The sequence below is a fragment of the Sinocyclocheilus rhinocerous genome, unplaced genomic scaffold (genome assembly GCF_001515625.1).
Source record: "Sinocyclocheilus rhinocerous isolate Xijiao unplaced genomic scaffold, SAMN03320098_v1.1 scaffold114, whole genome shotgun sequence".
NCBI classification, from domain to species: Eukaryota; Metazoa; Chordata; class Actinopteri; order Cypriniformes; family Cyprinidae; genus Sinocyclocheilus; species Sinocyclocheilus rhinocerous.
This window is the reverse complement of record NW_015646344.1, coordinates 545786-562298: the sequence shown is the minus strand read 5'-3', so window position 1 is coordinate 562298 and position 16513 is coordinate 545786. Positions and strand designations below refer to the sequence as shown.

At 37.3% G+C, this 16513-nt stretch overlaps 1 protein-coding gene and 1 pseudogene across 1 annotated transcript in view; both read right to left on the bottom strand.

Moving 5' to 3' along the window:
• Positions 1 to 16513, bottom strand: part of LOC107707279 (macrophage mannose receptor 1-like) — a 67365-nt gene that overhangs the window by 4043 nt on the left and 46809 nt on the right. The window contains exons 3-6 of the mRNA XM_016511267.1: positions 1957 to 2011; positions 1528 to 1866; positions 328 to 681; positions 7 to 162 (exon numbers count right to left, since the gene is read on the bottom strand). Of these exons, the coding sequence (XP_016366753.1) occupies positions 7 to 162; positions 328 to 681; positions 1528 to 1866; positions 1957 to 1993 (886 nt within the window). The 5' untranslated portion in view covers positions 1994 to 2011. The remainder of the gene's footprint in view (positions 1 to 6; positions 163 to 327; positions 682 to 1527; positions 1867 to 1956; positions 2012 to 16513) is intronic.
• Positions 7251 to 9708, bottom strand: LOC107707312 (macrophage mannose receptor 1-like; annotated as a pseudogene).

Sequence of the window (16513 nt, the reverse complement as noted above, 5' to 3'; positions counted from 1 at the left end):
GTAAACCCAACCACACCGCCGCAGTAGACGCCCGTTTAACCACGTTCATCACACGACGCTGAATCTCTTCTGAATGAACCGAGACCAGATCCACATGATTCTGTCTGCAGTATCTCAGAGCTTCAGACCACGTCAGATTCTCTCTGATCACAATCAGTTTATCTGGAAACCAAACAAAGCACAAGCAGAAACTAGAGAGAGACTGATCAAAAACAACATGCAGAACAAACACTGTGGATGAATTTGTCATGTCAGACGTGTAGCGTGAACTTTAAGAGATCTGGAGGTGATGGATGGATTGTGTGTGTTTTGTGAGGATCTACTCACCATCATGACACACAAAAGGAAACTGGTTGGTGCAAGAGATGTCAATCCATCGTCCCTTAGCGTTCTGTTCAACAGCTGTACAGTTTTCAACTCCTCCATGATTATTAGGTTCACCAGTGTTCCAGTATCTGAATGAGGAGTTACTCTGATCTGACCACTGCCATGAGTCTCTGACTCTGAACAGACCGATCCAAACATATGATCCAGATGAGTTATTATCACTAATGATCTTCTCAACCTGTTGATTCTCATCCTGGTTTCTCACACTGACCAGATCAATGTGATTCTGTCTGCAGTAACTCTGAGCGTCTCTCCAGTTCATCAGCTGATTGACAAAGACAAGTCCTGTGTTCGCTTTAAGAAAAACAAGTGGACAAAGATTCATGAATCAGTTTGTTCATTATTCTTACGCTGCTTTATGGTTTGGATGTGAACAGGAGCAGCGGTGGAAACATCAGAAACACGTCACTCAAAGACAGCTGGTGATATATTGAATATTCACAATATTTTCAGGATTGTTTTAAATATCTAACATGAAGTAACACTGGGGAACATTGTGATGATTATAAAGCTCTCTCTATTTATCCATTATGAATACTTGATTCAGACACAAAGAGAAACGTCAAACAGAGGAAGATGTTACACTGCAGCTAAATATGCTATTAACTAATCCATAGAAACATTTACTTGGACTGTAGATTACTAATTTATAAATTAAGAGTTAATAAATTATTTGTTTTAATGGACTATCATGAACTAGACTTGAGTTCATGTACAAGTAAAACTAAGCTATTACAGGTTTGTATTGAGATACTGAAGACTGAAATAAACTCTATCACGTCTAGTGACTGCTGTACGTATTTCTTATGAACATTACAGTTATGATGATTATGATTATTAACAACTAGTTCCATATCAATCTCTCTTTCTCTCTGTGATTGTTTTTCTCTGTAGTCACTTTAACTACAGGTTCCTATTGTGACAAATTACCCCATAGTGTGAAGTCTTTTATTCTTTGGAAAATATTGTGTCTATACAGAAATTGTATTAACAATGAATGTGTGACAAATGAACAGTCACTTCTATATTCACAATCAAATTAAAATAGGGGTCAGTATTGCATTAAAATTTGGTATATGCACATCTATAAATGAATGGCTGTTGAATTTATATAAATTGATTTTAAATAGCTGCACTCACTGTTGTTGCAGATGAAATGCCGGTTATCACTACATGGCAGATCCTCCCATTGTCCTTTTAACATCATAGCACAATAATCTCTGCCTTCTGGTTGTCCAGTCGCCCAGTTCAGATAGAGCGCAGGTTCCCCTGAAGACCACTGCCATTCATCACGACCCGTCTTCTGCAGCCCAATCCAGATACGTTCACCATACACACTCTTGTTCAGCTCGTTCATGTTGTCAACGGTGGCCAGATCTGTGTATTTCTCTCTGCAGTATCTCTGAGCTTCAGTCCAGTTCATCTTCTCGTTTATAAAGTGATACTGACGCTGAACACATTCAGATACGGAGCAGAGAGCTGTGAAAGAGAGGCTTTGCTTTAATGCTTTTCATAACAGGATCAAACCTAATGAAACTAGAAACCATAAATAAAACCACAAACACTCACCAATGAGAAGAAGAATGAAATATAGAGTTTGCTCCATTTCTGAGGAAGAAAGACTCTCTTATTCATCTTGGAGTAAAACATGATATTTTAAAAAGCATCTTATCAGTGTAACAGGATTCATGGTTTATGGTTAAAGAATGAAGATGTGAGTTGTTCTTACTTTAGAGGTCGAGTGTTTCTGTCCTGAATCTGATGTTTCTGTCTGCAGCTTCAAACTATATGATTATTATATCTGCTCTCATCCGTCATTCAGCACGTCACTTCATTTGTTTATTACTCTAAAACCCCTATTTCATATTCACTTCCTTTATACTGGTGTACTAATTTGCATATTGATGTCTGTGTCAGTCAGTTTGAGTCAATATGAATATGGACCTTAATTATAAGAAAATTATAAACATAAAAACATTCATAATGTGCTTTCTAACATTCACAACTAACCAGTTGATTTCATGTTATTGGTGGACTGCATAATTTGAGTTAAATCCATGTTCAATTTGACATGTATATTTCTCTGTTGAGCCACTTTTTAATGCGTTGCTGAAACGAACACCCCACTAATGAGCTGATTGATGAGGGTTAAGAGTTCAGTAGTGAAGACATGTGATACTGGTTACTGAGAGCCTTAAAAAACCCTCTGTTTGAGGAGCTTCAGACAAAGAGAAAGAAACGTGTGTGAGATGAAGGAGTAATTTGGACCAGTGCTTTAGTGGTTCCTTGAGAAGCGGGTATACTCTTCATTTATTCCCCCATCCCAGCAAAGGATGAATGCCCTTTGAATGAAGTGGGTATACACAATGCTGACTGATAAAGAAGTAGGTATAGGCCTACCTGCGCATACCCTGCACTACACCACTGATTTTGACTATTATAGAGAGAGTATTTATTGAGAGGAGGATTTGGAACAAAAAAAATACAAGATGAAGACGATTCCCTTTTTTTGTGTTTTTTTTCCCTCTCCTTCTCCTTCTTCTTCTTGCTGTTAGATAACATCATCTTCTGCTGCTTTTGTTTTCGGCATAAATGTGTCTTTTCTCTGTCTTAATACTTGATTGTGATTGGCTGGAATGCTGAAATTAAAACATTGTTATTATTATTCTTATTTTAGAATTCATTTCTTTGTGAAAATTCTTATTTTGTTTGTTTCATACTCCTGCTGTTTATTGTATGCTTTATTTTTAAGAAAACACAAACACGTTTGCATATAAACACATCCTCATTCATTTGCATATGTCCTCACCACATTTAGACCTTCAGGCTGAACTATATTTACATCTTTGATGTAAAACAGCAGGATAAACAGTGAATGTTGTTGTATTGCAGTCTTATTCATCTATTTTATTGCAACAACAGGAAAGTTACACTATAACGGTGTCCCAATTCAGAGGCTGCATCCTTCAAAGTTCACAAAGGCGGTTCTACAGAGGGTTTCCTGTTCCCGCCCACCGCTCCTGTCGCCAAGCAACTGCATGACAGCTGCCATCGGGACACAGCAGAGACGTTTCTGACAGAATTTTACATACAAAGATGGAGCAAGAAATATAATTTTTCCAGGTAAAATTAGTTTAACTAAACTATTGTCATGATCCTTACCTGTGTCCTCTTGTCTTGTACTCTTATTTCCCCAGTGTTTTTGTGCTCAGTGCCCCTGTTTGCCTACCTGCCTCGTTTGTTTCCATGGTTCCCTTTTGTTAGATGCCATGGTGATTGGTTATTTACTACTTAATTTTTAAGTAGTAATACATTTTGTGAGTATATAATCAACAGTCTTCTCCAAAGGTGAGATCTTCAAGCAGCTGCCCGATGTCTCCTTTGTGCAGACATTGCAAATGCTGAGGAAAACTGTGCTAGTGAGGGTTGTTGAGTTACTGATGCTATGAGGTGTTAGTGCACCTGTCGCTCATATCTTTCTTGCTTGCCTGTATGCATCGTTAAAAAGGTGTGTAGTGAATTTGATCTTTAATATCACTGTTTAAAGGCTCTTTAAGTGTTTTCACTTTAAACGTTTTAGAATGTCCTGCTGTTTTTAACTGAAATATTGAGGCGGGTGTTTTGTATGTATTGCAAATGGCCAAAACTTGCATTTTGTTCACATATCTTTGTTTGATCTTTTTGAGAGATGATCTAAATATTTGTTTATTGGAAACAGATGGAAAATTGACAGGCTTATGTTGCATTTATATGGATGTTTTGCCCGCCAGGTCTTCAAGCCAATCACGCAACTGAAAGCTATAAATTGAAGAACTTATATTGAATGATGAACAATCAAAAACAGAAAACAGAACTTCTCTGTCTGGTATGGGAACTGCAGTGCTACTGACCGCAAGACTCTACAGCGGACAGTGAACACAGATCATCGGTGTCCCTCTCCCCTCCGTCCTGGACATTTTCTTTGCACGATGCTCCAGCAAAGCTACCAGTATCATGAAGGACCCCACTCATCCCTCCCACAGTGTCTTCCAGCTCCTGCCATCAGGTAGAAGGTACTGGAGTATCAAAGCTCGCTCTGTCAGACTGCTCAACAGCTTTTTCCCCGTATCTCCCTGCCCCCCTCTGAAACCTCGTCCACAACCCCTACCTCCTGAAACCAGACACAATATCTCATGTTCAGTTTTTATGTAAAGTTCTTGTACAGTTTCTCTCAGATTATGTGTATGTATAGCCAACTATTTATAGTATATGTATAGTCAGATTACCTCTCTCAGTAGGTTAGCTGTGCACTTTTAAGGCACTTTTGCTTGTGGATGAAAAATGTTGCACATAAAATAAAGACATTAACAACACATTCAAGAGATAGCGATTTTGGGTTTTCGTAATAAAAAAAGGATAAATTATCATTAAGGATAAAACTCTGGGTCACATTAGTAGGGTTAAACATATAAGAAGGGGGCCAGTTCCTCCGTGTCAGCAAGTTGGAATCGTATCAATTCAATTCAAGTCAAGTTTATTTGTATAGAGCTTTTCACGATACAAATCGCTGCAAAGCAACTTTACAGCAAATTAGGTTTCTACAATATTTAGTGGTAGCTTATCAGTGGTGACTGTCAGGTAATGTACATATGACAGAAATGTACGGAAAAATCAATTAAAAACGTAATCAATTAAAGACGTAATCAAACAGACAATGAACACTATTAACAGCAATTATTATATGATGCAATCAAACTTATAGCAACATTTCCTATAAGTATCACACCGAACAATGTTGGGTGCAATGCACAGTTTGTCCTGTGGGTGGCAGTAATGCAAAAAAGTCAAACATCACCAGCTGCTAAATTCAGATCTGTGTTCTCTGACTGGCGCAGAGCCAGAGGGCGTTTTTTTACAGCGCTGCGCATTTTAACCAATCACACGTGATTCTGTTAAGCTTATGAATGCAATGACCAATCAGAGGCGTTCCGATGAGTCATCGCTGAAACGCCAGAGTTTTGTTCAGTGTGTGCGCTCGCTGACTGATTTCTGCAAATTTTCTCATCAGAAATAACAAAGTGCAGATGTGTGTAGGAATGTAAGTAATATATTCATTTCACAATGGAAACAGCTTGAGTGATTTTAATGGGAGTTTTTGAGAGTGCTTAAACTCTGGCTAGACTGAAGTCAGTGATAATGTTTTTTGATAATGTAAATGTTCTTTCCTCACTTTCTGTACCATGAAAGTGTTATAATTAGTAACGTACAATGTTTTTATTAAATTCACATTAAATACAAGTCAGTTTTATTAAAAATATTTTATGGCATGACACCCATATCTGGTATTTAAGTAAAAACTGGGTTTTTATGCGTAGTTAATAGATTACACTATTAGGCTACTTTGCCCACCGCCCATTAGCCTGTAGATCAACATAATCTATAAAGGTGCAAAATGCATTTACTTACACATATTTGAGAATCGAGATATTTCATGATATAGGTAACACATTTGGGAATATTTCGAATAAAAATGAAAAATTAAAACATAAACCTATATCAGTTATACAGTGCTATGGTGGCTGCTGTGGCATGACGAGCCCCCCACACTCCTCCCACTCGTGCCCCCACAAAAGTAATGAGTGCATGACGCCCCTGACACTACAATACAAAATTATTTGTCAGATAAATGAAACATTATGAAACATTCATTTGAGTTTAAATTGTTATAGCTTACTTCTAGAGATTGCAGTGATACATGACATGGTGAAAAATGACTGAATGAATAATACTGAAAGTAGGTTAAAAAATGAATTTTAAAAGTGTGCCCCCTAAAAGTGCATCACTCGTGTGCAATGAATCTTGGGATTTGCTGGACTGAGAAGGATCACATTTGAAATGGGAAAGTCTTCATTGCGCTGCTGTGATGCGTTCGTCTTTGAATGAAGCCTTTAAAGGATGCAGCATCTGAATTGGGAAGCAGCTTATGTGTCCTTAATATGTCTGAATTATGATTTAAACCATGTTGGATTTTATAATTTAGTGATCATTCTGATGTTGAGAAACAGTCAAGAGACAAGATTGCTGGTTGTTCAGGAGTTTATTTGAGCTGCTGTTGTTGACATGTTCTTTTATGTTTAGCACAAAAGGATTGTAGATATTTCATACCCAATCTTCACTCCTTTAAGAATAAACAATATTTCATTTAGCAGAGGCACATAATGTGGATATTGTCAGTCACAAACAGTAATTTCTAATTAGACATGATTAATTCATGAAACTCGATATAACAGAGAGAAGTAGCTGCAACAGCAAACTGAGATCCTTAAAACACCAATAAGGAATTTAGAAAACTCATATCATACTCTTCAGTTACATGAATTATCTCATAATAAAATAGAAGGAACACTGTATAAATGTATATCTAATAATGAGTACATATGATGCTTTTTGATCCCACAAAATTCAATTACCTAGATTAATATCTCATAATTCTGAGGTTAGTAAATTTTTTATAAAGTTTATCAAAGCAAAATATTCTTTAACATCAATTTTTGTCATTGGCTATTAAAAATGAAGCAAACAAACCCACAGAAATCACACTGATGCTTCAACAGAAATTCACCCACCGGATGGAAAACAGACCCTCAGCAGAACAATTTAGACAATTTACAGCTCAAAAACAGTTTACTATCAGTTTACAATAACTATATTAACAAACATCTGAGCAAAACATTTCTGCCTTTTTCTCCCTCAGTTATGGCTTTCTGCTGAGAATAAAGTTATTATATGTAAAATTATTATAACAAAGTGCGAGACTGATCAAAAACAACATGCAGAACAAACACTGTGGATGAATGTGTCATGTCAGACGTGTAGCGGGAACTTTAAGAGATCTGGAGGTGATGGATGGATTGTGTGTGTTTTGTGAGGATCTACTCACCTTCATGACACACGAAAGGAAAACGGCTGTTACAAGAGACGTCAATCCATTGTCCCAGAGCGTTCTGTTCAACAGCTGTACAGTCTTCATTACCTCCAATATTATTAGGTTCACCAGATTTCCAGTATCTGAATGAGGAGTTACTCTGATCTGACCACTGCCATGAGTCTCTGAACAGACCGATCCAGACATGTGATTCAGATGAGTGTCTGTCACTAATGATCTTCTCAACCTGTCGATTCTCATTCTGGTTTCTCACACTGACCAGATCAATGTGATTCTGTCTGCAGTAACTCTGAGCGTCTCTCCAGGTTTTCTCCTGGTTGATAAAGACGAGTCCTGTGTTTGCTTTCAGAAAACACATTAAATAGATTCATGAATCAGTTTGTTCATTATTCTTACGCTGCTTTACAGTTTGGATGTGAACAGGAGCATCAGTGGAAACAACAGAAACACATTGCATTCAAACACAATACATTTTGCTGATATAACATTAAGTAACATTTGTGAATGTCCTTGATCATTTTATTGCCACTTTCTATTTCTCCACTACATTTCCTTACACGTTTCTCTAAAATACTGGATTCAGACACAAAGAGCTTTATGAGAGAAACATCAAACAGGCAATGATGTTCTGCTCGTCCTTAGAAACATGTCGGTAAACAGTCCATTCAAAATGTTGTATTCTAGATTAATTATATATTTATATATATATTGTTGAAATGTTAATACTATTGCTAGAGGTCATCTTGCTCCTATAGCCTGATTTTTTTTCTTAAATTGTTATTGACATTGTGTCCTATGTAAGCTCACTTATTTAAGGGTTTGTGTTGAGATACTGAAAGCTGAATGTATCGCGCAGCTCAAGGTGTTCAGATGGTTTATCACAGACTCTGTAGCTAATGATCACAAGTCCATGTCAAAAATGTTTTATTTGTTTCAAACATCTACTTAAAAAAGCTCACTTCTGAGAATAACAATCTCCCAGGGGCAGACTGTCATGCAGTGTGTCCAAAAATGATGTCCGGAGGTGCTGTTGGTTTTTAATGACCTTACATGTTTGATTAAACCAACTATTTTAAATATGACAGAAGAACAAAACACTCAAACTGCTTAAGATATTTCTCTGATAAAATAATTATAGCTCACAGGAAAACACAACATAATCAGTTAGCAATACTTTGTTTGTTCTCTCGTTTTTGTATGTGTTCATAATTACTTTGTATGACACCCTGACCAAGAAATAATGCCCACACAGTTTGCCATGTTTCATTGTATTATCACAAATTAACTATTGACTTCAATCACAACAATGCAATATGCTAATAAAATCTTTAATACAGTTTTAATAATGTTTGAATAAAGGTTAATGTCAATTTTCCTAGGTCAGACATCAATTTAGGCCTTTACTATATGTCTGTTAAATTTGATCCAATTAATTAATCTCATTTCATGTTTTTCATTAATTAATTCCCTAGACAATGGATTGATATTTTTGAATTCATAATTTATAAATATTGCTGGAAAAACAACAACAACAACAAAACCTATGCTCTCGAATGACAGATTTCCACAGTTATCCCATGAGACAACAAAAGATCAACATGCATTCAATGAAATACTTTTTTCCAGTTTGTCTCTACAGAAACTGACTTAAAGTTGTTTATATTTATGACCACATTAAAAAGTAAAAGCAATTAGTTTTGTGTCAGAACTGTGGCCAGCTTCGGTTCTGGAGAGGCGCTGTCCTGCAGAGTTCAGCTCCAACCATAATCAAAGCTCTTCAGGATCACTTGAAAACCACGAGCTGAAGCAGGTTGGATATACACTTTACAGGGCAGTGGGCCTCCAGGAGTAGGGTTGAAAACTTAAATATGATGCATCTTTTTATAAATTAATGTTTGTTGTCAATGTAGGAAGATGCACTCACTGTTATTGGATGAATTGCAGATGAAATTCAGGGACTTATCACATTCCACAACATGCCATGTTCCATTTCTCATAATAGAACAATTGTTATTTTCTGGTTGTCCAGTAGCCCAGTTCAGATAGAGCGCAGGTTCACCTGAAGACCACTGCCATTTATCACGACCTGTCTTCTGCAGCCCAATCCAGACTCGTCCAGCATACTTCTTCAGCTCGTTCATGTCGTTCATGTTGTCAACGGTGGCCAGATCTGTGTATTTCTCTCTGCAGTATCTCTGAGCTTCAGTCCAGGTCTTCCTCTCATTTATAAAGTGATACTGACGCTGAACACATTCAGATACGGAGCAGAGAGCTGTGAAAGAGAGGCTTTGCTTTAATGCTTTTCATAACAGGATCAAACCTAATGAAACTAGAAACCATAAATAAAACCACAAACACTCACCAATGAGAAGAATGAAATATAGAGCTTGTTCCATTTCTGAGGAACAAACAAACAAACAAGAATTTAAAAATAATTTTTAAAAAGGCATCTTAGCAGCGTAATAGGATTCACAGCAATTCAGATAATATTAACATCTCAAAGTCTAATTCTAGTTAAAGAATGAAGATGTGAGTTGTTCTTACTTTAGAGGTTGTGTGTTTCTGTCCTGAATTATTTATTATGCAAATTCTTTACTTATATTTTAATGTTCACAACTAAACAGCTGTTTTAATGTTATAGGTGGGCAGCATAACATAATTTGAAATTAATTTTTATATTTTTCTGTTGGGCCACTTTTTATCTGGCGCTAAAACAAACAACTCTACTAATGAGCTGATTGATGAGGGTTGAGTTAATTAGTGGAGACAGGTGAGACTGGTTACTGAGAGCCTTTAAAAACCCTCCGTTTGAGGCGCCAGTGTGTGAGATTAAGGAATAAGTGTGATTTTTGAGAAATATTTTGTATGGAGAGATTCTAGTTTCATTTCATATTCCTGCTGTTTACTGTATGTTTTTTTGGTTGTTTATAAACACTAATATGTTTTCATGTAAACACATCCTCATCCATTTGCTTATATCCACATTTAGACATTCAGGATAGACCATATTTACATCTGACACGAAACAGGAATGCAAACAGTGAGTGTTATTGTTCTAGTCATATTTCATTACATTTCATTCACTCTTATTAATTTGTTAGATTTATTGCAACCGCAAAAAAAGTTACACTATAACTGTGTTCCAATTGAAAGGCTGCATCCCTTGAACTCCACGACGACTGAAGTTTGCATCGTTAAATGAGACCGTCTATGGAGGATTTCCTGTTTGCATCACCAGCTGTTCCTACCCAACACTCCTGTCGCCTAGCAACTGTGAGACAGCTGCCATCAACACACAGCAGAGACGTTTCTGACCATGCTAAATCATCCTAAAACAACACCGTAACAAATATCTGTAGTTTTCAAAGCACTATTAATGTAAAATGAACCAATATTTACTGTAGAACCTGTGGACAGCATGTTGCTGTAGATCTGCAAAACATCATGGTCATAATAATTCTACAGTAAATTTTTACTGTGAATCACAATATAGTAATTTTGAGTGAGATTTTTTTTTTTCAGCAGTAGAAACAAATCCGATTCAACACTTTCTTCAATTCAGCAACATAACTTTGCTCATTATTTTGCCATGTTAATTTACCTCTTGTAAAGTCGCCTGTGTATTCAAGAGTGCACTGGGACACAGATGTATGCGGCACCATTCTTAGTCAGTAAGCTGTGCATATTGTTACACAAAATAAACTACTCGCATACAAACTTTTTATATATTTTCATATATCGCAACAGGTAAGACTTTAAAACAGCACCACATTTTTCATAGGATGTTTTTCTGAGATTCATCGCTGGGCAAACTGCAGCAGCTAAATACAACAGATTGCTGCCAGCCTTATTTAAGTGAATAGGAGTGTCATTCCTGACTCGCTATACTAAAGTTGTTTTTCTTCTTCAAAAAAGTTGGAGTCACACCTCTATGGGGGTGTCGTACCCTACTCCCACGTAAAAGTAAACAACTCTAATCAGTGGCACTTTCCACTTGCCATACCTGGGAAGCCTTGAAAGTGGTACTAAATACTCGTCATAGTGTTAATGCCTTCATGCCTCCTCACTCGCTGTCAGTCATGGTGTTCAACCAGGTCCAGTAGCTTATACATTGGCGCAGGCCTTGTTACAATCTCAAAGCATTGGTAATGCAAGGGCCACCCAGCAGTGAAATCCAGAGGCGTGGGTGAAGCTATTCTGTGTGAATGACTTTTCTTGCGCTTCTGTAAAAAAAAAAAAAAATCACTTGATTTAAAATTTTGGTTTTTAATTTTTGTTACTCCTTTGTCATTTTTAATCTGACTCCAATTTTGAGAGACTATTCAATATAAATTGCGATGGCAGTTATAGAAGCTGATCATAATGCGAGTTGTGTTTTAATTGAGATGCTTGATTATTCGGACACACCATAGTTTCAATTATCCGTTCATTGGGGCTAATGTCACATTTGAGTCTTGCGTTGCAGATTCAATCAATCAGTAAAGAGAATACATCAATTAAAACAATATTGCTGCAGTGCCCGGGGAGCAGTTGGGGGTTCGGTGCCTTGCTCAAGGGTCTCACCTCAGTCGTGGTGGAAGAGAGGGCTGGTCATTCACTCCCCCCAACGACAATCCCTGACGGTACAGAGACTCGAACCCACAACCTCTGGGTTACAAGTCCGACTCTCTAACCATGACTGCCCCATATGCGACTGTGATCATATTTCCAATTGCACTGAGACCTTTAAAACGATACCAAACATGAAAGGGTGAAAATCATCAACTCTTAGGATAGATTAGAAGGTTTATTGTTTTGTTGCATGGCATCTGTTAACGTTAAAGTATAGACGTACACATACACGCACACATTATGGAAGAAAAAAAATGGTTTTGTTATTTAAATGTTATCCAGTGTTGATGTTGTTGTGCTGTTGATGGTCCTGTGTGTATTAACTTGCTTGCTTTGTATTTTTTAAGTCTTTCCCCAGCAGGCTCATTTTCTCCAGAATAGTACTAAAACAAGAGAAAATATTAAGACAGGTTTGCAATCTTAACAGTAGAAAATACGACACAGCAGGACATGCATACAAAATACTGAAGTGCTAAAGTTTGGTTAACACTTATTGTCCTGCTGTTTTGTCATGACAGATCATCAATTTAAGATTTAATTTGTGTCTTACAACCATGGTGTTCAATTAGGTCCTGTAACCGTGACTGCTGTGAGTGGTGCCAGCATTGAGTTTAAGCGCCTTCATTGCTGCTTCAGAGTCATATTAATTTAACTATTATGTGCAATAAATACTAAACACATTCTTTCCTGAATTAAATATAAACCCTTAAAGAACCATTGTACTAATGCATATTATTAAAATATTATCTGGAAAGTATTTACTGAATATTGAGTTTACATACTCAATTTTGCAAAATATGTAGTATGCAATGAAATATATTAAAGCACAGCTCATGTGTGGTGAGTAAACACAGCATGTTGACATGAACAAAGTACTAGTTGGATATGATGCTGCCCCTGCTGCTCTTTGCTTGCTATTAGAATGTGAGCTTATACAATTAGGGAGATTTTAGCTCAAGTTTGACAGGACCTAAAAGTATAAAGGATCTAAGTACTGTGACAAATGGATTTTAGTAAATAATTATGACTTAAGCTCTCTAGTAATGGCTTCACATGACTTGAATATTGTGAGTCATAAGGCCATTTATTTGGCTGCCACAGTTTTATTAAATGTGTAAAATATTTTGAACAATTACATATACTTTTACATGACACGGAATCATAGATAATTCAATTATTACTTTTTTTTTTAGAAAAAAATGACACAAATGTAATGTTTACATGTAGAGCGCATGTGCCATACTGCAAAAACATGTGATGTGTGTGTGCATTTTTTGTTTGTGTGTGTGTTTTGTGAGGCACTAAGCAAATGTTGCCAAACAATGTTGATCATTGAAAGCACCAAAACAAACACACCCATACAACAGGAACTCGCCCTTATTTTAATAACTCCGCCCCACACGAACGTACACAACCCCGGCAGCGACGATGGTGGAATCTGCTCTGCCTGCCGGCCGAGGGTATGATGTAGGGCTGCACGATTAATCAAATGCGATTGTCATGTGCATTTTGTTAGTAAAGCCAATACGCATGACAATCGCAGCTTCTGGCGAATCGCGATCTCGATTCCATTTCGATTTATCGTGCAGTCCTAGTATGATGTCATCAATAAGTGAAAGCGATGTGTGTTACTATGATAATTCAGGTCAAAGGTGTGGAAATCAATGTGTCTTTATCATAGCTGAAGCGAACGACAATAAGATTGCAAATGAACAAACAAGCGAAGATGACAAGCATATTCAAGCAAAAGCCAACACAGAATAGTTGGGTGAAAAAAAAGCAAAATCAACGTAGAAACAAAGCAACCTAGACGTCCCATTCCAGGCCTTCCCGCTCCTTTAGTTTCTCCACCGCTGGAAAGATGCTCCAATATTTACGCAGGTCCTACCTCTTGCCTGATCGTAACCCTTCTTTGTAATGTTTTGTTTCTCCAAAATGTTCCTCTCTGCCATCTCTCTCTATCTCTAGTCGATCAGCTAATATCCATCCTGTGCACTGAGCGCTCTCTTCTCCCTATCATCACTAGACACGCCCCTTACTGCTGATTGGCAGCGAATGTGTTTTGGGACTCGGTCCGAAACTGTGGTCAAAAGTGTTTTTCAAATATTGCTTAGTGCAATATTTGAAAAAATATCACAACTAAACAGCTGCTTAAATGCTCGTGTTGACTATTGAACTCATTGATGAGGGTTGAGTTAATTAGTGAAGACAGGTGAGACTGGTTACTGAGAGCCTTTAAAAACCCTCCGTTTGAAAGAGAGAGAGAGAGAGAGAGAGATAATTGAATTTTAAAATGCTTTTTATTACTATAAGTCACACTTCATCAATACAGAGAAAAAGAGAGAGAGAGAGAGAGAGAGAATTTTTTTTTTTTTGAATTTACAAAGACTTTATTTACAACAAATCTCATACTTACAATTACATAAACTCAAGTAATAAGTATCAAGTTACAACTCAATACAAATCAATAAAGTGCAAAAATTAATTCATCTTCAAAAATGGTACAAAGAGCATCATTACAGCACCAAATATTTTCAAAAGAAAGCAGATCATCAACACATTTATAATAGTAAAAATCTGTTAAAATTCTAGATGGCACCAGGTTAAAAAACAAGGCAACAATATTTTTTACTATATCCTGTTCAATTTTCTCTCTCCTGCTCAAATAGATGGCCATTTTTGCTTGTCCCACCACAAAATTAAGCAACTGACAAACATATTTTCTCTTAGAAACATATTTGCAACCTAAAATGAAAACCTCTTGCGAGAAAATTTCATTACAATTTTTAAAAACATCCTTTAAAACAGAAAACAGTAGATCAAGTCTATGACAACTTAAGAAAGCATGAAAAATAGTCTCTCTGTCATCACAAAAAGGACATTTATCAGTACTTCCAGGATTTAAAACAGAAGTAAATGCATTAACTGCAATAACACCATGAGCAATTCTCCATTGTAAACCTCCTGTCTTTTTGATCAACGGTGGTTTGTAAAAAAATTCTCCACTCTGGTTTTTTGTTTTCACTCAAATGATTTTGATCATCAGTTGACGGACGATCTTCTTTATTCCTTTCAGGGCAAGCCCGAATTAGATGGCCCAGCCCACCACAGTTAAAGCACTTCATTTTATCGGTTGTGACATAGAAAACATAGTCAAAGTTGTCAACCTTAAAGTTAAGAGTCAAGTCAAGTTCTTCGCTGTCTTTCAAGATCATATAGACACATCTTCTAAAAGAGACCACATGTTTTAATAGTTGTGAAGTGGTAGAAACCAGCTTAATGGGTGAAACCAGCTTTCCATAGCGGGACAAAATCTTTACCAGTGTATCATTAGAAACAAAAGGTGGAATATTAGACAATGTAACCTTTTTTGAGGGCATTGAAAGTGGAAGAACAGGTGTGAAGAGGTTGTTTACAACAACACCCTTCTCCACTAACTCATTTGCCTTTTCCACCGAACTCAAAAAAACAACAGCACTATTCATTTTGGACGCTGACAAAATACTATCATGCCCAACAACCTCTCCCATTGCCAAACAGCAGTCTTCAACACTCACCGCGGACGCCACTTTAACACCATGACGTCGCGTGAGATTATTTAAAATACCAGCTCGCGGCTCCGCCATCGCCGCACAAGGGGGAAAAAACCCCGCGGCCCAATTCAAACAAACAACAAAACCAAGAGAGAAGAGAAAGGCAATAAAACAGAAAAAGAAAGAAAAGAAGAAAAAACTCACTTGCAAAACCACGCTCCACACTCACGCCGCTCTGAACACTCACACTCACACTCGCACCGGAAGAGAGAGAGACTTTAGCTGTGTCCCAACGTTGAGTGTGCACACTTCGAAGGCCAGGCCTCCAAAGTGCACTAAGGACGCTCCGCCTTCGCAGGATTTCCTAATTGCGACACCAGAGGTTCCCGATTAGCGCTCTGTCGCATAGCAACGGTGTGAGAGGAGAGCTGACGAGAGGACAATCCTGACAGGACAGGTGAAGCCAGAATTGCTCATTTTTGTTTTTATGTTTTACGTCATGGAGGAGACGGAGATGTACCTCAGGCTTAGCTATGACCGAGGCCAGGTAAGTTACACTGGTTTGCTGCGTCCTGCGTCGGATTACAACTTTAAATGCAGGAATTGGCTTGGAGCTTACTTGAATTATGTAATGATGCATATGAAAAACTACAAAACACACACAGACACACATAGCAGTTCAAATGCTGACTGATATCTTACAAAGGTATATTTTTATATAGTTTATTGTCTTGACATGATGATCATATGTAGACAGGTTAGCAAAAATAAAACTGTGAATCAAAAAAATAGAGCATTGCACTGCTCAATGTTCAGCGGCAGCTGTCACAGATGAACAGTGCTCTGTATGACCGGTCCGAGTCCTTCAGATGCAGCCTCTGATATAGTTAGCAAAAATGTGTTAATATTCTGACAAAATGTTGATACTTTCATTTAAAACCTAATCAGAGGTGGACTGTAAGGAAGCACATTCGTTAAGTATTCTCGTACAAATATGAAGTACTAAGTTTTCTTTTTTCTCGCACACAGCAACACTAAAAATACCCAGACAGCAGAT